The following is a 23,133-nucleotide window of genomic DNA, read 5'->3' on the forward strand; positions in this document are numbered from 1 at the left end:
ACTGGGACCTATATTGTTTAACCTTTATATCAATCACATTGTCAGTGGATTGCAGGGGGATATTCAGTTGTTTGCAGATAATGCAAAGCTGGGATGGATTATTAGTAATAGTGCATGTGGTAGTCCTGCAAGAGGATTTGAATAAGCTAGACAGATGGGCAAATGAATGGAGATATTGGTTTAATGCAGCAAAATGTAAGGTCTAGAAGTTTGGGACACATCGATGGGACGCTGCATACTCTATGGGAGGAGCTATACTGGAGGAAGTAGGGGAGACAAGAGATCTGGGGTTGATGATTGACAGACACCTGAAATTTAGGGGACATATTGCAAAGGTGGTGAAGGTAACACAGAGGATTGCTGCAATAATGAGAAGGACACTGACATGCAGAGATAAAAGAGTTATCATTCCATTGTATAAGACCCGATCAGACCCCACTTAGACTACTGTTCTCAGATTTGGTCCCTAGGATTTGAAGGGGATAAATTAACTGCGGAAAGGGTACAAAGGCAGACAAAACAAAGATGGTTTCAGGACTGTACAATGTTAGTTATGAGGATCAGCTGAGGGAATGTGGACTGCAGAATTTGGTGAATAGAAGAAGGAGAGGTTATATGATTGAGACTTTTAAACTGTTGAGAGGTGGTTACAGGATTGACACTGTGGAGTTCTTTCACTTGTTGAACATTGGGAAGGAGTGATGACAAGGGGCCATCCCTGGAAGTTATGGAAAGAAACTGTGAGCAAGAGGGTATGAGTGGTTTCTTTGCATGGAGGGTGGTTGAACCATGGAATGCACTACCTGATAGAGTGGTGAGAGCGAGAACGGTCAATGAGTTTAAGGAGTGGTATGACAGACTTTGTGTTTCCTAGAAGGGACCTCCCCATGATGAGTCTTTTGACTCCATGGAGGCCTGAATAATAATAATACAACTCAGTTACAGAAGTCAGAAGACAGACCATATGTTGGGAGCTTACTTAATAGGCTTTGGCGTCAAACCCAATCAAATACCTTAGAAATATCCAGAGTAACAACTTGAGATTCTCAAGCGTTTTCATGGATTTTGTGCAAAGCTGGATAATGTAATCTAGAAGATCCTCAGATGATTGGCATTGGTGAAATCCATAGTGGTGATTGCTTATTAAGTGAGAGATGTCAAGGTAATATAGAAGTCGAGTGTGTTTATTTAATGGTTTCATCCATTATTAAAAAAAAATAATAAACAAAAGAAACTGAAGTTGGAGAGTAATTAGATGGTGAAAACTTGTTGCCCTTCTTAGAAATGGTTTGAATATGGAATAATTTCTGAGTTCTAGGAGAGATGTGCCGCTGGAAAGAGGGAAAATAAATAATAGAAATAGAAGGGGTCAATTCTAGAGCTACACCTTCAGAACAAGTCGAGAAAATCTATTAGGACAATGAAATATTTTGGCATCTAGCTTGGGCTGGATTCTTCTGATCTGAACAAAAAAAAACAAACAAACAGGATATTTAATATTGTGTTTGGAATAGGAGACATACCAATACTGTCTATGTGAAAATTAGAAGAAAAGTAAGGAGCCAGGAAATGGGCTCCTTACTTTTGAGCTAACAAGGCAAAAGGATTGTCTAAGTGCAGAAATAGAAATGAATGAAAGTTATGGTCAGTAACTCTGACAAGAGAGTAGAGAATGCCTGATATTTGGTCATAATGCAAATTTCCTGCTTTTAGCTCGATAAAATTAGCTTTGGAAGGATTGATAGTTTGTTTGCTACTGTTTCAGGTTTTGATATAAACAGAAAAGGAAGATGGAAATTTTGATGAAAGCCCATTGCAATATGCACATCTCTTCTTTTGTACAGCCTGACCACATTTCTTGTAAAACTAGGACTTAGGTATGAGAAGAATTTAAAAGGGAATATGAAATGAGTAGCAGCAGTGTGTAAGAAGTGCTCCAGATTCAGATAAGTTATTCTTGAAATAATTAATTGTATATGAGTGATTGTTTGAGTAAGAGCTGCTATAAAAGTTGAGCGCTACTACTATTATTAGTGGTTAGGATATTTTGCTTAAACTTAATTACAAATTTGTTGTTTTTAGCCCTTAGAGTAGTAACCGTTCGAGGAAAGATGGTAGCGACTTTGTCAGTGCATGACTTTAACTTGAACGTCAGTAGTTTCATGAAGTGCAAGGTGTGCTACATGTATTCTTTGATTACATAGATGGTTTGTGGACATTTAAGGCTGATGGAAGGAGGGTATGTGCGAAGTGTGAGCTAAACAAGGATTTGATGAGTGCTAATATGAATTTGATGACAGAAAGTGTTAGTAGCGAGAATGTCATGGGAAGAATGAGTGCTCATTCAAAAGAGAAGCATGGTGTGAAAGAAAAGCAAAAAATTGTTAAGAAAGTATTAAAAAAGAAAACGAGGATTTGAAAACCATAATGGATGGTAAAAAGAATGAAAGTGAGGCGAATGTGGCAGAAGGAAACAAAATTGAGAGAACAAAAGCGACCGGAAATAGCTTGACCGAAAGTGGAACAAATGGAAAGAATGAATGAAAGCAAAAGTTTGAGGCATGGACTGAATGTACAGAAACTCAAAAGGATGAATGAGAGTGAAAGTGTGAAGCGGGAGTCGAGAGTTCGAAAATTGGAAAGATTGAATGATGGAGAGAATGTGACACGAGATTCGATAGTTGAATTGGGTTGGATGAGGCAAGAGATGAAATGGGTGCAGAGTAAAATTAAGAAAATTCGGGTAAAAACGATTAAAACAAATCAATTAGGTACAAAAGAGTTAACGAAAGACGAGCAAGTGGCGTTGTATGGTGACTCCATTATTAAAGGTGTGAGGATGCACAAGGTATGTTTTCCAGGCAGTAAAACGAGTAGAGTGATTGAGGCATTGGATATGAGGAGCGAGCGATCAAAGGAGTCGAAGGTTTTAATAGGTACAAATGATTTGACAGAAGACAAAGAGCACGTCAGAATGGATATCAAGAGGCTGCTTAGGTGGATAAAAGAGATTAGTGTGACAGGAAGGGTAGTAAGTGTGTTGCCTAGGTATGACTGTGGTGAGATGAGGCGAAGAGCAAGGATTACAAATGATATGTTGGCTGAAATTAATGAGGACAGGGAAGTACAATTTGTTGATGTCTGGAATGAGTTTGAAGGAAGAAGTGAACTGGATGGGAGCAATGGGCTGCATTTGAGTGGTTATGGTGCAAGTCACTTGGAGAGACTGTTGCTGGAAGGTAGAGCAGTCAGTATAGAGAATGAATCAGATCAAGTGGCAAGTGATGTGGAAGAGCAGGAGAGTATGACAGGAGAGATTAAAGAGGTGGTTATGAATGAGGAAGTAAGTGGCATGAGTATAGAAAATGAGAGAATGGGCGTGCAAGATGAACAGGGAAATAGGGAGGCTCAGGGTGGACAGGAGTGCACAGCGTGAGAAAGGTGAATGCTCCAAGAGGATGTGAGAGCATGTGTAGACAGGAAAGGAATGGGATGACCTGGAATCAGGAGGAAACAGTTGGAATTGAAGATGGTTCTAAAATGAATAAGCAGAAAGAGAAATGGCCCCAATTGAGCATGGAGAGATCACATCAAATGAGTGGTATCAGTGGAACTAGCAGTAGATCCAGGAATGAGGTGCTGTGTTTATATACAAATGCTAGAAGTGTAAGAAAGACGGCAGATGAAATGGTTGCACTAATTGAGTCTGTTCACCCAAACTGTTGAAATAAATGAGACATGGTTAGATGAGGACGACATAGTGACAGGAATAGAGATGGAAGGATATGATGTGTTTTGTGAGGATAGAGGGGGTAAAAATGGAGGGGGGAGTGTTATTGATTATAGAGAAAGTGGTCCATACAAAGTAGAGATAAAAATAGTGCCAGTGGTTTTTAAGGCAGTATGGTGTGAGATAGAAGTGAATGAAATGAAATACTTGGTTGGATGTTGCAGGAAATGTGGATGGTAGTGACTATGAAATGTATAATCAAATTAGCCAAGCAAAAAAGAAAAGAGTGATCATTACGGGTGATTTTAATTAAGGTAATATAGACTGGAATAATGAGATAGCAACTGGAAGTAAAGAAAATGAGTTTCTTGAGTTTTTGAGGGATAACTACCTCAGACAGTATGTAACAGAGGGCACACAAGGATTGAGGGTCTTGGATTTGTTCACCTCATAAGATGATGTAATTATAAATGGTGTCAAATCAACGACCGATTGGTGAGAGTGAACATGAGGTGATTATCTGGATAGTTGCCAGCAGTGTGAGGACCTCTGTAAGAAAAGGATATATGTGGAACTACAAGTGGGGGGTGATTATGAAGAGCTCAGGAGACAGCTTGCAGGTGTAGCATGGAATGAGGAGTTAGCTGGAAAAGAGATCAATGCAGTTTGGGGGATTTTCAAAATTATCTAGTAGATGCAATGTCTAAATGTATTCCAAGGGTGAGAAGGTTAAATAAGGTAGGTGTGAAATGGATGAATAAAGAGATTAAGCATGTGATACAGAGAAAAAGGGCATTATGGAGGCAGCATAAGAGAAGTGGAAATAACCAATTCTGTGAGGACTACAAAGACCAGGCAATACAGGTGACTTGGTTGGTGAGGATAGCTAAAGAGAGGTATGAACAGCAGTTAGCTAATGAAGCTAAAAAGAATCCCTTAAGGAGTTCTTTTGTTATGTAGCCAGCAAAAGAAAGAATGACTATGGAAGGATGAAATCGATTGGAGAAAATGGTATAAAGACAGCTGTTGTGGAATGTGTGGTGGAGATACTTAATGAGCAATTCATAAAGATCTTTCAATCTTGTGAATGTGACTTCATGGAGAGATTGAGAGCTGTTGATGATGGGGAGGAGAGACTGACTGTAAGTGAGCAAGAGGTGTATGGGGAGTTGAGCAAACTAGATGTAAATAAGGTTGTGGGACTTGATAATATATCACCACATATTCTGAAGGAATGTGCCAGGGAGTTGACACCAGCCATGACATATTTTTTTAATATGAGTCTTGTTTTGGGTGAAGTTCCTAAGGAGTGGAAGGAGGGCAAGATTGTGCTACTTCATAAAGGAGGTGATAGATCTCAAGCATCAAACTATAGGCCTATCTGTGTGTCAGCTGTTGGAGAAGCTTGTGAGAACTAGAATCCAGAATTGGGTTGACAGCAATGGTATTATCTTTTATTAGATATGTGAAGAGCCAAAGGCTTCAATTCGGTGACATATAACTTGTTTAAGTTAAGGGATATTACATCCCATATAGTTTCTTAGTCGAATAAGAAACTCAAAGAGTTTCATGCCGAATATAGTAGAAACTATATAAAGTTCGGCGATTCCAAGCGTAAGCAAATACCTGGATACTGCAGCACTGATCCCAAAGGGTAGTGCAAGCTGGGGAAACTCGTGGTAGAAGTGGAGCGAGCTCCGATCACTATTCTTGATATTTGCCCATAATGTGAACTTAGCTCCTAGGAACTGTATTTTTGTTCACATTATGAGAGAAGGTCACTACCCAGACCGGTTTCGACCTTTATTGAGGTCTCATCAGTGAGTAGCCAGACCTAGTTAGTATCAAGTTTGTAGCGAACAGAACTTGTACCCCTTCTACGAGTATTGCCGTGAGGTGCTCTAATAAATTATTAGATATGTGAAGAGCCAAAGGCTTCAATTCGGCGACATATAACTTGTTTAAGTTAAGGGATATTACATCCCATATAGTTTCTTAGTCGAATAAGAAACTCAAAGAGTTTCATGCCGAATATAGTAGAAACTATATAAAGTTCGGCGAGATATAAAGATCCCAAAGGGTAGTGCAGCTTGCACTACCCTTTGGGATCAGTGCTGCAGTATCCATGTATTGCTTATGCTTGGAATCGCCGAACTTTATATAGTTTCTACTATATTCGGCATGAAACTCTTTGAGTTTCTTATTCGGCTAAGAAACTATATGGGATGTAATATCCCTTAACTTAAACAAGTTATATGTCGCCGAATTAAAGCCTTTGGCTCTTCACATATCTAATAATTTATTAGAGCACCTCACGGCAATACTCGTAGAAGGGGTACAAGTTCTGTTCGCTACAAACTTGATATTAACTAGGTCTGGCTACTCACTGATGAGACCTCAATAAAGGTCGAAACCGGTCTGGGTAGTGACCTTCTCTCATAATGTGAACAAAAATACAGTTCCTAGCAGCTAAGTTCACATTATGGGCAAATATCAAGAATAGTGATCGGAGCTCGCTCCACTTCTATCACGAGTTTCCCCAGCTTGCACTACCCTTTGGGATCAGTGCTGCAGTATCCAGGTATTTGCTTACGCTTGGAATCGCCAAACTTTATATAGTTTCTACTATATTCAGCATGAAACTCTTTGAGTTTCTTATTTGGCTAAGAAACTATATGGGATGTAATATCCCTTAACTTAAACATGGTATTATCTTTGATGGATTTGCTAAAGGGAGGTCATGTTTTAGTAATCTACTTACTTATTACAATAAGGTGACTGCTTTCATGGACAGAGGAGAAGGAGACACAGTAATATACTTAGATTTTGCAAAGGTTTTTGATAGAGTACCACATGATAAGTTGATAGTCAAACTGGAGTGGATGGGGTTGGATATTAGATTGGTGCATTGAATTGGAGACTGGCAATATGATAGGTATCATCAAGTTGTGTATGGGGTAGCGATATCCAGGAAAAGGAAAGTTACTAGTGGTGTGCCTCAGGGTCTGCATTAGAGCCATTGCTGTTTGTATATTAACTTGTATATTAATGATATTGGTGAAGATTTGGATGGAGATATTCAGTAGTTTGCAGATGATGCAAAGTTGGGATGAACCATGAAAAGCAGAGATGATGTTGTGGCATTACAAGAAGACTTGAATAAATTGAGTGATTGGGCATGGGAATAGGGATATGAGTTTAATGTTGCAAAATGTAAGGTTTTAAAATTTGGAAAACAAAAATGGGATGCAGAATTTATGTTTGGTGAGGATATATTGTTGGGGGTGGAGGAAATAAGAGATCTAGGGGTGATAGTGGATAAGGATCTGAAATTTAGGGGACACATAGCCAAAATTAGCGCCTCCATAGTGCAATTGAAAGAATGACGTTACATTGTGCCCTTCCAATGGAAAAGGCCTAAGTTCGAGTGTCGTTATGATGGGAGGAATATGAGCTTTTTTTAGTTGAAGGTGAGTTAGCTGATCTCATACGTAGGTATCAGGGTTTTTTCTCCCAGATACTTGGGTTTTTCATCCCATGTACAGACAAATCGGCCTTTCAGAACACACACAATTTACAGACAAAAAATATACTAGCTGTGGAGGTGGTCGGTGGATGGCGCTGATGTAGATGATTGGTAGTAGAGATTCAATGTAGTGGTGGAGACGGAGAGTTGTATAATAGGTGTCCTCCCACGATGAGTCTTCGGACTCCTTGGAGGTGTCATGAATAATAATAATAATAATAATAAATTGTGAAGACAACACAAAGGCTTCTGGGAATGATGCAGAGGACCCTGACTTGTAAAAATAGGGAGATTCTTGTTCCATTGTATAAGGCTTTGATTAGGCTACACATAGACTATTGTGGCCAGATTTGGTCACCTGGTTTTCAGAAGGATTAAGATATGTTGGAGAGGGTCCAGAGGTGACTGACTAAGGTAGTTTCTAACCTCTGGAATATCGAGTATGAGGAAAGATTGAGAAGATACAACTTGCAGAGTCTGGTTGACAGGAGGAAGAGGGGAGATATGATAGAGACCTACAAGTTATTAAGGGTTTGTTATAGGATCAATGCTGGAGAGGTTCTATAGAAAATAGTGGGAGATCAGGGGAGAACCAGAGGTCATCCCTGGAAGCTGTATAAGGAGGGTGTGAGTAGGGGAGTGAGAAGCAGGTTTTTTCATGCAGAGTTGCGAATGATTGGAATGCCTTGACTGAGGGGTGTGGTGTCTACAGAGAATTTGAGTGTGTTTAAAGCATGGTATAATGAGCTGTATGTTTGGTAATAGGACCTCCTAGGTGAATCTTTGACTCCATGGGGTCTTGGGTAATAATAATAATAATAATAATAATAATAATATAAATGTTTAAATATTAGGAATTGCTTCAATAATACAATATGTTCAGTGCAAATGTGTGGATCAGAAGGCTGAAAACTATTTTCTAATCAAGAGAATGAGGAATAATGATCATGAAGCTCATCTCACTTGGAATTCTTATAATGCCAGACAACGCATAGATGTGTGAATATGCTTCATGGGAGAAGAAATCAATACTAGACTGAAATCAGAAATGCTCTTATGCATTAGAAGAGTCAATATTGACGAAAAGATATAGTGTCTGGGGAGTGGTCAGGGTTATATAGTACTCTGGTAGGCATGGTAACAATTTATGTAAGATCACTAATGACAAAAAATCTACCTATTTGATTTCTGCTTTTTGGAAGAGGAAAGCCAGTTGGAGTTGCAAACATTTATTTCTAGTGCAGAAGACTTCAGCATTAGAAAAGCTGGATAGGAGAAAATCATTTAAAGAGAGAAAATCAAAACATTCAGAATGGTTTATGGCATTAGGAGAGTAATAGAAACAATGATTAAATTTGATAGAATGGGAAAAGATATTTTTATTCAAAGAAAGTAAAAAAAAGAGGAGATTCCAAGTTGGAAACTCTGGCCTGGTATATGAGAGTACATATACACAAATTCCACCTTCAAATGAGAAGAATCAGAGAGAGAGAGAGAGAGAGAGTAATTAGGAACATTAGGTGTGGTTTTGCAGATTGGAGATGGAAATTACCGTATATTATCGCGTATAATGCGATCCACGTATAATGCGAACTAGAAATTTTGTTTGAAAACTAACCCTAAAATACCATGTCCACGTATAATGCGATCTGTTAATCTTGTTCCATAACATTATAAATAATACAATAGGAATTAACGAAAGAAATATTTATTTAAAAACAAAATGTCAAAATACAAGACGAATTAACGAAAGAAATATTTATTTTAAAACAAAATGTCAAAATCCTTTAAATTCTTAATATTTTGAGTCGTCAAACATTTCATTTATAAATTCATCTGTAGGGATTGCATCATCAGTGTAGAAGTTGTTGTCATTGTCTTCATGCTCTCCAATTTGTTGTGCGTCATCCTCGCTTTCGTATATGACTTGATCTTCGGATCCATCCATTGAATTACTTATTCCACATTTAAGAAATGAGCGTTGAATCATTTCAGATGGTATCGAATCCCATGCTTCTTTAACCCAGCTGGTGACTAGGGTGATCTCAGGCTTCTGAAAATTCCCACCCTTTGTCATCTTCACCAAACCAGATGACATCCATTCTCCCCATTTTTCACGTAAGTGATCTTTAAATGGCTTATTCAAGCTGACATCAAGTGGCTGCAAAACGGAAGTTAGACCACCCAGTATGACTGCTAGGTCTGTACGTAGCTCACGTGCTTTCTCTTTGCTTGCCTCTGTTAAATGCGCCCGGAACATATCCCAGACTAGCATGCTTTATTGACGTAACAAGCTACCTGGACGTATGTTCCATACTTGATCCAGCCACAATTGTACACTTTCTTCATCCATCCAACCTTTCTGATTGGCACAAACAATTACACCTGGTGGAAATTTCACATGCTTTGGAATTTTCTTCCTTTTAAATATCACTGTTGGCTTTAATTTGGTTCCGTCTGCCATGCATGCTGGAACAACGGTAAAATGTGTTTTTTCATGTCCCACTGTTTTTATGAAGACACCTTTTTCACCAAATGAGTTTACTGTTCGATTCCCAGACATATCAAAGTACATGGGCGTCTCATCCATATTGCCAATTTGGGAAAGTTCATATCCATGACACTTCCGTAATTTTATGATAAATTTATGGAAGGACTGCACTTTTTCCTCAAGCTGCTTTGGTAACTTCTGCATAATTTTTCTTCGGTGTCGTAATGTTAATGCTTTGCCATAAATCTGTTGCACCACCCAGGCAAAGCAAGAAAAGATGAAATACCTGGTGTGTCCTTGAATTTACCATTCTTGAGTTATAGAGCTCGAAAAAGAATTGCATTTCTTGTTACTATAATGCCATCTTGTCGTTGCATCAAAATCCATTGATTTAGCTCTTCTTCGAGTTCTGGAAAGGATGCTACATCTCCATGACAGACACGTTTCGTTTTGGGGATTTTTTCAAGACTGTCTTTTTGCTTATGCCAAAGCCTAATATTACTCTCTGCTACACCAAATTCTCTCATAGCAACACTGTTATTATGTTCTTCTGCAAACTGCACGACACGCAATTTAAATCCTGCTTCAAAAGATGAACGTTTACGTTTCTGTTGGCTCATTTTCAGGCTAGGTTTGTTTAACGAATAATATTTAAAATGAACTGTGGTTAAACCGATATACCTAATTGTGCTCTATCTATCTCGCTGTGCTCTATCATTCGGCAACGGACAGCACATGCGCAGATACAATGCGCGCTCGGTCGCCGAATGCGAGTGGGTCAAGTAGATTTGGTTGCATAGGCATTAGGTAGTATATATTGTGTGTGCAAGTCTAATAAGATGTTATATTTTTTAGGATCTGCATATAATGCGAACCCCTAACTTTAAGGAGTATTTTTTACCATAAATTTTTTGCATTATACACGATAATATATGGTAATATCATTGAGGTTAGAACTAAGATTACAAATATGTATAGAATGATTTAGGTATTGGTAGTTATTCATGACACCAGAAGAAGAAACAATACTTAATTAATTTATTGAACTTGCTGGAACTTCACTGGTTTTCTAGCCAGCATCATTAGAGCTGGCTAGAAAACTTTTCATTTATTATAGCATCAATTTGTAATAACTGAAAAGTTTTAACAGAACACCCTCTAGTGGGGGGGCCTCTAGAGAATTTGTGATTTCTCATATATAGTGCCTGCTCAATCACTGTCCTTCAAAAAAACTTTCAATTATTTTGAACCTTGAATTGTTTCAAATGTGTCAGTTGATATTTCATATACAGCACCATGCAACCATGCATTGTTAACACTCACTGTTCAATTATCTATCAACAAACTGATTTCCTGCTGTAGTTGAATAACTCAGAGATATTACTGTATATGTGTTCTCCATTGTGATGTTCATCAACGAAAGGTTATGCACCTATGTACTCTCATTAATACACTTTGCTCACTTTCACACAGGTGTTCAGTTTCTGCTGCTTGCAACTTCTATGACATTGTTCAGCATTAGCATCAATATATCTCCACTCTCTATCAAATCCATTCAATCACATGCAGCAAACAAATCAATACTCACTCACAGAAGAAATTTCTCTTCCACTGCTGCCCTCTAGAACAGTCTACCATCTTGTGTTTCTCAAGGAATACAATCCACAACTCTTCAAGGTAAATGTAAACAAGTTTCTTCTTGCCCATTCACAGTGCAAGTGTACTATATAGGTTGATCAACCTCTCATGGATGGGTTATCATTAAAAAAAAATATTTTCATTGAATGGTTAAGGGTTAAATACCCTGGAAATCCTGCACTAGAAATTACTAGGAGAAGTTTTTATATACGGAACTTAGCCCTTCAAAAAGCAGGGTGGCAGTCACACACCAGATGATGAAATTCATCTCCCATATAAAGATATTCACAGACATCATTTCCTATAGCGAGATCTGAACCTGCAACCTATTGTTGGAGCAAAGCTGCTATCCATTTGGCTAACCAGACTAACTGCTGTATTCCTAAAACACCAATTTTCTCAATTAATCCTGATGGATTTCAAGATGATGTTGAGAATATTGACCCATATGGAAAAACTTTCTTGCAACTAAAATCTGTCCCATTTAACACTTCACTAGCAACCATTTGCATAAAAAAAAACTAAAAAAAAAAACTATACAAAGTCTCAAATGTGTAACATTTCAACTTTAGTTACTGATTTTTCCCCCCAAAAAAGTTACTGTTTTGTTTATCCTATAAGCAGGAGCAACAATATATTATTCAAAATTTGCAATGAACACTGTATAACAATCATTCAATTAAAAATATGCTACAGTGCTACCAAATTTTCAATTGTATCACTGCCAACCATCATGATATTCTGGTACAAGTGAAAAACTGTACAGTTGCTGAATTAAACAACATGCACGCACACACAATTGATATTATCCAGCTGAAGCTTATGCAGAACAAATAAGCAAACACAATTCTACAAAAACAAAGAAATAGCTTTTACTAACTCTTGTAAATCTCTGATTTGCTTATTTAAGGCAAATTTTTCTTCTTCAGATGTGGACATAATCTGTAGTAGTCTTTCCATCTCAGATTGAGCCCTGCTTGCATCTTCCTTTGCTTGTGATAATATTTTCTCTTTTGCAGTTCTTTCTTTTTCCATTTCGGAGAAGCGATGACGTAGTTCAGAAAGTTGACGTGCCACTGCATCACTCTGACCTCCTTCAACCTAAAATGAAATTTTTATCATAAATAAATAAATAAAAATCTGTTTGGGAATTTTTATCCAGATAAAATCTTTAATACCAGATATAAATCTTTAATATAAATGCATAACTATTTAATGATCATGTGTGTTCTTCCTTTGAAATCTTGAAGTGATGGATGAAAAAATACTGGGTGAACAGGCAGTGTTCTTTCAAAAATCACAGCAGCATCTGTGATGAAAGAAAATATACCCTGCTCAAGATTCATAATTATTTCTAATGACATATGGATTATCAAGTGAAGTTAATATCACTTCAAACTTGAAATATATTTCAATTATAATTTAAATCAAATATAATAAATTTTATGATAATTTAGTTATATATATATATATATATATTACTAAATAATGATCTCGCGGATCCACACATGCACAGGTGTACAACAACAGAACTTTAACACGGACTATAGCTCAAGTTCATAATAACTGTAATTTACAGTCGAATTCATAGCTTTAGAATTTTATAGCTTTAGAATGTCTCAATGTCTTTTAATAGCTTTCTATGTTCTTAACGCCTGATGAAGTTGATCCCGACGAAACATGTTGCATATCAAATATATCTCAATTTGTTATAATTCTCGGATTTTTACTCAGTTTATATAAAAAATGAACACACACACACACACATATATATATATATATTTAAATCAAGTAACTTCATCCAGATTTTTAATGGATGTCTAGAAAATCAAGAATATTCAGGTATGACTAACTAAGTGTGTAGAGAGATTGTATCGTAACAGTTATAAGAATGGTTGGTTAGTTGTAATGAATATATCTAAAGAGAGACAGAGAGAAGATTTAATTCAGGAACAAGAGTTATACACTGCTGAATGAGGCTCTGTTAGAGGGAATAATAAAAAGATAGTTAAGAAAAGAGTGAAAACAAATAAACATAGTTCATTTTTTCAGAGTGGGTGCATTTCTTCCAAGTTGCATAAATTCACCACTTACAGAAGTGGTAAATTTATGCAATTTGGATGAAAGAATTTTAAAGAATTGGATGGTTGTTGTGGCTGGAGGAGAGATAGATCAAAATTTGTTATAATGATTATTATTTAATTTTAGCAGTTATGTATTTAGGTTTGTATACTGGGTGAAGCACATGTTATTGTTTGATAGAATGAAGACAGAGAAGGAGTAAATTAACCAGAAGTTTAATGGTTGCACTATTTTGTCTTCATTGCAGAGACATCATCAGGGATACATTATAAGAATAGTCACACCCACACACCCACCCACCCACACACACACCACACCACATCACATCACATGAAGAATAAGGGAAAGATAGACTGATAGCATAAGAGAGGCATGTTCTATGTGTTGCTAATAGGCAGCCTTGTCATTTGGATTTAAAATTTACTGTCTTCCAAATCATGGAAAGTTTCATACAACCATATTTATTGAAGTTTAATTGATTTCTAAATCTACTTTTAAATCTATGGGGGAAAGCAACTAGAGAGAGAGGTCATTGATTAAGCAGATTGCTCTCTTCTGAATACAACCAAGTATTCTGAGGGAGGTCATAGGTGCACAACATCAAATGTGGGAACAATATTTTATGGTCAAGTGGATTTGAGCTTTGCAAGTGTCAGGAGTCAAGAGGTACTGTTTGGAACAAAAAAGAATACCAAGCTTTTTGGGAGGCAGAAAAGGATGTGGACCTGATGTGCTCGTGCCAGGAAAGGCCAGATGTGAAAGTCAATCCAAGAAGAGAAAACTGATCTTGGTTGGTAAGCAAGATATTGTCAAAAGTGAGGGAAAGTGAAATATGGTCTTCCTTCTGGGAAATGAGATGGGACTGTTCTTTGGTGCATTAAAATTCACAACATTTTGAGAATGTGGAGAATCATCATCCCACTTGAGAATGGCAAAGGAGATCAGTATTTAAGGCATTGGTTAAAGAAGATCTTGAAACATGAATTACCTGAGCACTACAAGGTTTTGAAAATGAGAAAGAAAGTGGAGAGTACTGTCATTGGCAAAGCTGTGAATAGGATTGGATGTGAGAGAGGAGATTGTTAATGTATAGGTGGAAGAGTGTAGGTGAAAGCACCAAACCCTGAGGTACACCAGCACTGACTTAAAAATCTGATGAAAGGAAACCATACACCATGAGCTGCAATGAACAACTGGTGAGGAATCTGGCAATCGATTCTCAAAGGGAAGAAGGAATACTATAATATGGTAGCTTGATAAGAAGAACACAATGCCAGACTTGATCAAATGCCTTAGAAATATCGGGCAACCACCTGAGTTTCTCCATACTTTTTCATGGCTTGTGTCCAAAGGTCATTGAGGTTGGCTAAGAGATTTGCCTGTGAATGAGAATGATGGAATCCATATTCATGATCACTAACTAATTGGTCTCCAAGTAGTGAAGTAGTTGGCTGTTGATGACTTTTTTCCAAATTTTTGAGAGTATTGAAGGAGAGCAATAGTTTGATGGTTGACTTTTATCTCCTTTTTTTGGGAACCAGCTGGATAAATGTTTGCTTCCAAGCTGTAGGACAGATGCCATTTGAGCATGAAACTTGAAGATATGGTACAATATGGGTGTAAATTCTGAAAGCACAGGGTTTTAATACAACTGAAAGAATACCATCAGAGCCAAGAGACTTATTGGTATGAAGGAAATTGAGTATTTTTCTAATGTCCTGGTGAAATTCAGAGGAGGCATACTATGAATAATTCTTGGAATCATGGGAGGAGATTTGCATTAGTCATTTATACAAGAGATGGAGGAAAGAAAAAGAAACTGATGCAGAGAGATCTGCTTTATCTTTCAGAGAGTTTACCATTGTGCAGGATGTAAGAGAAGTGGTAATATGGAAAGAAAGAAGTTGTTGTCCAGAGCCTTGGCAAGGACTTGACTGTCATATGAACAAGCTTAGTGAATTTGGTCCTTACAATGTCATTAGATTTTCTGATGGTTTTTTTTTTTTTTTGCAGATGTTAGGACCTGTACTGTAAACTGAGTAAAAGGTTGGAATTTTTGAGTGAGCCATTGGGTACATGCTGAATTTTTGCTTGGAGTGCTTTGGCCAATAGCTGGAGAACCATGGTTTGGATAAGGGTTGAGGGTTTTGAGTGGTGTGAGAGATAAAAGCACCCATCCATATGAAATGGGTGCTTTTATCTCTCACACCGAATAATTTCTGTTTTTGGCACCATTGTAGTACCACAGGATGCAAAGCTGAGAATGACTAGGAGAAAGACGAAGTAGAAAATGAAACATGAAACATCAACAGTATTGCAAGCTAATCATAACATTCAGAATGATGTAATTGTGAGAGTCATACATTTTGGTTAGATAGTCATACATGTTAGAGGATCCTTTGACACTGCATAAGAGGATTTACCACTAGGTGTTGTTGCTACTATTCTGATATATTTCTGCTTTATTTCCGGATATGGGATGTTCTGCTTGGTCTGAATTTTTTGAATATATTTTGAATATATTTTCATCCTTATACCTCTGACACAGTACAGAGCAGGTTAAATATCCATCCTCAAAATGTGGGCATTTTGATGTTTGTACCTACAGTTTTTGTTCTCATGCACTTTACTGCCAAATCAGGCAAAGCTAACAGAACTGCGACAAACAGTTTAAGAATTACCATATTTCTTACCTTGGTTAAATTCATTTTCTGCATACTTTATAAGTTCTGTTGAGATTTTATCTTCTCCTGGTAATTTTGCATTTTTCATTTCTTTTAATGTTTCATTTAATTCTTTTGATGTAAAGTTATTTGAGAAAATGTTATCAGTTAAATTTTGTAAAAGTCTTTTCAATAATAATGATGATGACTGTTTATTTCCTTGCCAGAATTTATAATAATAATAATTTATCTCTCCAATATCTATTTTGTTTCTTTTCTTTCTTTCTTTCTTTCTGTAAGAATTTTATTGCCTTATAGATTTTGGGTTGCAATTTAAGATTTCTTACTTTAATAAACAAAATGTATAACACTGGAAGAATACCCAATGATTAGAATCATGCAACTTTGATCCATCATTAAAAAAAAAAAAGGACGTAAGAATAACTGTGACAATTAGAGAGGAATTTTATTGAACACAGTTTATATGAGAAAATACTGAAGAAGAGAATCAATCCTATACTAAAAATATTATTATTTGGTAACCTTCATGGATGGATGTCAACAGATTCATCATGGGAGGCCCACTCAACCAGCAACATATCTATCATAATGAGCTTCGAAGTTATTTGCACATCTCTATACAACTTCCAGGGATATGACCTTTTGTTCTTCCCATCTTAACATCCACTCTTTTTATAATTTCTTCTGTATTAATCTAATAGAATCCCTTAACTAACTTGAAGGACTCTATCATATCTCCTCTTTTCCTCCTATTCTCCAACCTCTGGATTCCACATTCTCTCAAATGCTCTTCATAGCCAACACTCCAAAGTCCTGACATCACTTTGGAAATTCATCTTTGGACCCCTCTCTAGTGTTTCCATATCACATTGAAAACTAGGTGACCAAATCTGAGCACAATAGTCCATATGTGGTCTGACCTATGCCTTATATAGAGGCACCATCACCACTTCCTATCCCTACATGTCAATGTACTTTTTATCATAGCAGCTATATAATGTGCAGTCTTTGCAACATGTGCAATGTACCCTCGGAACTTCAGTCCACTGTCAATCACTCTAAGATGTTGAATCTCATCCACTTCCTGAAGCACAGTTCCACCAATACTATACATAGCCTCATATTTCTGTATCACAAAGTGTAACACCTTGCATTTATTAACATTAAAACTGCAACTCCACTCATTTGATTAAGCTAAAGTTCTATTAAATCTTCCTATAGACAATTAACATCAGCACTACTCCTGATAATTCAACCTAACTTTGCATCATCGGCAGCCATTTGAAGATCCCCAGTCAATCCAAATGACATAGCATTAACAACAAATTAAAGAGTAGGGGCTCAAGAACACAATGAGACCTGGCTCCATCATACAGAACTTGCTAGTATCGTTCAGAGAGCCAATCTCTGATCCATCTAACCAATATACTATCTATCCTAACCTCTGCAGCTTGTACCAACTTATCATGTGGTAATCTATCAAATGTTTTTTCATTTGACAACAAAGTTTAATAATATCACTGTATATGATTCTCCCTTATCCAACACATTAGTCACCTTATCATAAAACATATGCAGATTGCAAAAACAAGATCTGCTCTTCACAAATCCATGTTGACCATCAGAGAATCTTATGTTCATCAACCCAATCCTGTATTTTATTTTAACCAATTTTTCCAGCACTTTGACCACAAATGCAGATATACAGACCAGTCTGTAATTGGAAACCTCTGTTCTCGAACCATGCTTGTGGAAAGGTATTATTTTGACTTCTTTCCACTCGTTAGGAACCTTCACCACTGCAAGACTTTCATTCTTTTGCACATTCTTTAAAAATACATGGTAATATGTCATCCATTCCCACAGCCTTATTAACATTTAACTCAAGAAAAACTTGATACATCTCTGATTCTTTCACCTTTTCTTGCCTTCCTTCTAGATGTTGCACAATATCATTCACACTGCTATGATATACAGGAAAACCTCACTTAACGCAAATTCGATATGTGCGACTGAATGGAATGACACTATTTCCCACTTTAAGCAAGTGATTAATCAGTTAATGAGATATTTTTTTACGTTATGCAAAATTTTTGTCATTAATCTGCAGTGAGTGGAAAAGTTGAAAGTCATTAAGAGACATTGGCGCTAGTAACACAATTGTGTGAGACCTAAGATATAGCGAGTCTATAGTTTGGACTATATTAAATAAGAGCAAAGAATACAAAGAACAAAGAAAATTTGCTACTGCTTCTTTAAGCATGCAGATCACCCGAAATAGAAGCCATTTAGTGATCGAGTTGGAGTGTCTTCTGTCACTCTGGATTGTAATCAAAAAAGAATACCTCTTAGTACAGGGAATATTCAGGCAAAAGCTCTCAATATTTTTACTCATCAAAAGAGACCAAATTTCAAGAGGAATGTGAAAGCTTTACTGCGAGATTAGGATGGTTTGACCATTTTAAAAATCGAGCTGGACTGCATAACGTAAGAATAACTGGTGAATCTGTTAGTGCTGATAAAGATTCTGTGGCCAAGTTTCCTGAAGAATTGCAAAGGATAATTCAGGAGGATGATTATAATGCTCAGCGAATATGCAATGTCGATGAAACTGAGCTCTTTTGGAAGCATATGCCAACAAAAAATGAAGCATCTCAACCAGGATACAAAGTATTTAAAGATCGTCTTAAGCTTTTATTAGGAGGCAATACAGAAGGTGACTTTAAACTCAAGCCTATGTTAGTTTCCCATGTGCAAAAATCCAAGATCGAACATTATTGAAGAAATAAGCCCAATTGGAAAAGAACTTGGATTTAATGAACTGTATAATGAAGATGTGAGAAACTTGCTTGATTCCCATTCAGAACAGGTAAGCAAGAATGATTTCCTACAACTAGAAGAATAGCATGCATATGAAGAAGAAGAAGATAAGGAATGCGAACAAGAAGAGAATGTTCGAACTAAGAAGCTAGCTAACTGCAAAAGAACTTGAAGTAGTTTTCAATCACATTGAGTATGCTAAGGAAATTTTGTTTGATGCTGATCCTGATATGGAACGAAGCTTTGAAGTCCACAGAAATCTATCGCAAATTGCATCACAAGATGAAGTAGTTGAGAATGATTCAAACATCTTTACTTAATTTTTTTGTAAAAAATAGCTCATTCAAATAATTCAAAAATAGAGAGATTATGATTCCATTGTATAAGGCCTTGATCAGGCCTCATATGAATTATTGTGCACAGATTTGGTCGCCAGGTTTTCATGGTGACAAGGATATGTTGGAAAGGGTACAGAAAAGATTCACAAAGGTAGTCAGTGGTCTTTGGAATGTGGAGTACGAGGACAAATTGAGAGAATGTAAGTTGCAGAGCTTCACGAATAGGAGGAAGGGGGGAGATATGATTGAGACATAGAAGCTGGTCAGGGGTTGTTATCAGGTAGACATGGAAGAGATTTTTCATAGAATGGGAGAGGGGAGTAAAACAAGAGGACATTGTTGGAAACTGTATAAGGAGAGTGTGAGCAAAGGAGTGAGAAGATGATTTTTTGCATGGAGGGTGGTTGGTGAATGGAATGCATTGCCTGCGTGTGTTGTGGATGTGGACACATTGAATCAGTTTAAGATGCGGTTGGATGAGCATTGTATGAAATAGTGAGTACCTCCCACGATGAGTCTCTGACTCCATGGAGGTCAAATGTTGATAATAATAATAATAATAAAATGTTTAGACATTAAATAAAAATTTAAGCAATTGATTTTTATTAACTTTGATGATTTTATCCTCTAATATAGCTTACACTCTATTTTTTGTTCCAAATTAGACTAACTGGTGGATGAATTATAATTATTCCGATTATTTATTGTATCGCTTAACACGATTTTGCTTAGCACACATTAATTGATGGATTAATGAACTGTGTTCAGTGAGGTTTTCCTGTACTCTGATGAATTGTTCATTAAATAATTCCACTATGTCATTTGCTATGGTTACTCTGCTACCAGAACTATCCACCAGCCTCCGTAGCGCAACTGGAAGATCGACGGTACATTGCGCCCTTCGATTGGAATAGGCCTAAGTTCGATTCTTGTCATGATGGGAGGAATCTTTATGTGGACTCTTTCAATCGAAGGTGAGTTAGCCAATCTCATATGGAGGTAGCAGGGTTTTTCCCTACCGGAAACTCGGGTTTTTCATCCTGCATACAGACAAATCGGTCCTTCAGAACACACGCAATTTACAGACAAAAAATATTTGTTGTGGTGGTTGTGGGCAGTAGATGGCGTCGATGGAGATGATTGGTAGAGATCCGGTGTAGTGGTGGAAACAGTTGTATAGTAGGTGTCCTCCCGCGATGAGTCTTCGGACTCCTTGGAGGTGTCACGAATAATAATAATAATAATATTTTTTTTTTTTTGTCTTGCTTGCCACCACATGGCAGAAAAATTCCTTTGGATCTGATTGCCCAATCTCCTCTCATATTCTACTCTTTTTTTTTAAACCATACTTGTCACTTTTCTGGACTGAACTTTATGTTCTTCATGCATCTGTTTACTGAAAACTGTCTTGTAGTTCCTCCATAACAACTTCTTTTGTAACATTGCTTGATTTAACTGTTCATCCATCTCACTCCAACTCTATTTATTTGCTTAACACTTGGTATGCAGTCATGCATTGCTTGCATTAGATACTGCCTTATTATTTCCCATGCACTGTCAATGGGGAACAGGAAAGTAGAAAGGTAGTATCTCATGATGACTTTTACCAACAGGTTATCAGTGTTGATACTTTATTCACAACCACATCCTATGAGGTTATCACCAAATCTAACACTGATATATCTCGTGTTGCTTCAATCACATGTTGCTGCTTCAGATAGTTATCCCACAGAACCTCAACAAATTCACTCTCCTTGTTACTATACACATTCTCTTCTTTCCCATCCGCATTCCTATAATTAAAATCTCCCATTAAGATCACTTTCCTGTTACTTGCCAAACTAATTTGTCTAAACATTTCACAATCAATACTTTGCACATTTCCTGGTCTATCAGCATCCTATTAGATATACTATTCTACTGATCTCAACTTCACACTAAACAGCTTCAAAATCTTCACACACATGTACCACTATTTTCCACTTCGACTCTTGAAGGACACAATTCCTCTGCTACCATTAACAATACTGCTCTTCCTCTCTTCATCTTCCTATCCTTTTGGAAAATTCTATATCCCACCATTTCAAGTTCTGATAGTATATCATCCTCAGTCAACTAAGTTTCACTTATGCAAATTATCTTGTAATGTGTTAGTTAGTTAAGTTAGGGCATACTAATTCAATCAATGCTACATACTCAGTTCTTTTATTTCTGATACTTGGCACATCTCATCAACACAATCACTTTTTACTCTTTCTGCTATAGTGCACTTCTCTCTTTGTCCTGACTATCCCTGTTTCCCTGATCCTGACTCTAATTTTCATAATCTTATCATTCCCACCATTTTGCACTGCATCACATTGCTCTGCTATAATCACTTCCTCATCTTTGTAATCATTCTCTTCATGCCCCTTCTACAACTTGCTTCTCAACTCTTTCTCACTCTTAGTAGTGCTAATTTCATACGTTCCGAATTCAATTGCTCCAAACCCATTCAAATGCATTCTATCAGCTTTGAGCTATTCTAACTTCCCTTCAAATTCATTCCATACATTCACAAATTGAACAGTTTCTGGCTGACACAATTCAGCCATCCTGTATTCAGTATCATTGCTCTCATTCTCAGTTTACTACTGTCATATCTGGACAACAAACTAACTGCTTTCCCAATGACACCATTATCCTTCACTTCCTTCAACAATTTCTTCAAATTCTTTTTTGCATTCTTTGTCTCACTATTCAAGTCATTTGTGTCCACCACCACTAATTCAGATGCCTGTTCCTTCCTTCTATGAAGCATCTGATATTCGTTTCATTGTACCACTTTCTATTATTACAATCGCAGCAATTTCATCTGATTATTCCTGGTAACAGCATTCTCATTTTTGGAATGTCCTAGCCTTTCATTGCACTTCTCGCATACTATAATAAATTACCTTTTATTGTTCGATCTAACACTCCATAAATCTTTAATGTTTTTGGATGCATACATAAACCAATTGTCACATCTTATCCACTGTGAAAAGTCCAGGGGAAATTCATTCTCTGAGATGAGATCTTCCACACTGCTGGCATAAGCTTTTTTGCTGGCACTGCAACTATTTTTGTAATGTTAACTAACACTTTCATGTTAATCAAGATAACAGCCAAAGGGAAACACTTTTAAAATCACAGTACAATGATTATTTTCAGTCTGACTATCATGCAAAAGCACTATTATTATAATCTACACAACATAATTTAGGAAAATTTGAACACTTTTCATAACACTGTTCAAATATGCTGCTAATGGAATTAGCAGCATATTTGAACAGTGTTATGAAAAGTGTTCAAACATGCTGCTAATTCCATTCATAATATATAATACACATGTATAATAATAATAATCTATCTATCTAAAGTATAGTAATAATCTATCTTTCCAATATCTATTGTTTCTTTTTCTTTCTTTCTTTCTGTAAGAACTTTATTGTCATATAGATTTTGAGTTGCAATTTAAGATTTCTTACTTTAATAAACAAAATATACAACAGTGAAGAATATTCATCCATCATTGAAAAAAAAAGGATGAAAGGATGTATGAATAATTTTGGAAAATTATGGAGACAACTACCATGTTTGAGTAAAACTTTGATTTAATATAAACCAAAATCTACACTCGACATTTCAACCTTCATATCAAGGTCATCTTCTGGAGCATATAGACCATATACAGAGAAACAAGCTGCACTACAATCTACATGGTTTGTAGATTGTAGTGCTAACGTTACTGACTAACCGTTACAACACTTATTGGGCTGACTTCTGGTGAAAAAAAAAGAAAG

The 23,133-nt window shown here is 36.7% G+C and overlaps 1 protein-coding gene across 1 annotated transcript in view; it reads right to left on the minus strand.

The window, feature by feature from the left end:
* The window catches only part of brp (ELKS/RAB6-interacting/CAST family member bruchpilot), a 430,961-nt gene that overhangs the window by 24,169 nt on the left and 383,659 nt on the right, over positions 1-23,133 (minus strand). The window contains exon 9 of the mRNA XM_090402027.1: positions 12,266-12,486. Within this exon, the coding sequence (XP_090258153.1) occupies positions 12,266-12,486 (221 nt within the window). The remainder of the gene's footprint in view (positions 1-12,265; positions 12,487-23,133) is intronic.

Source organism: Typopeltis vanoorti, chromosome 2, assembly GCF_054136105.1.
Source record: "Typopeltis vanoorti isolate ZY-2024b chromosome 2, IOZ_Tvanoo_1.0, whole genome shotgun sequence".
Lineage (NCBI taxonomy): Eukaryota > Metazoa > Arthropoda > Arachnida > Uropygi > Thelyphonidae > Typopeltis > Typopeltis vanoorti.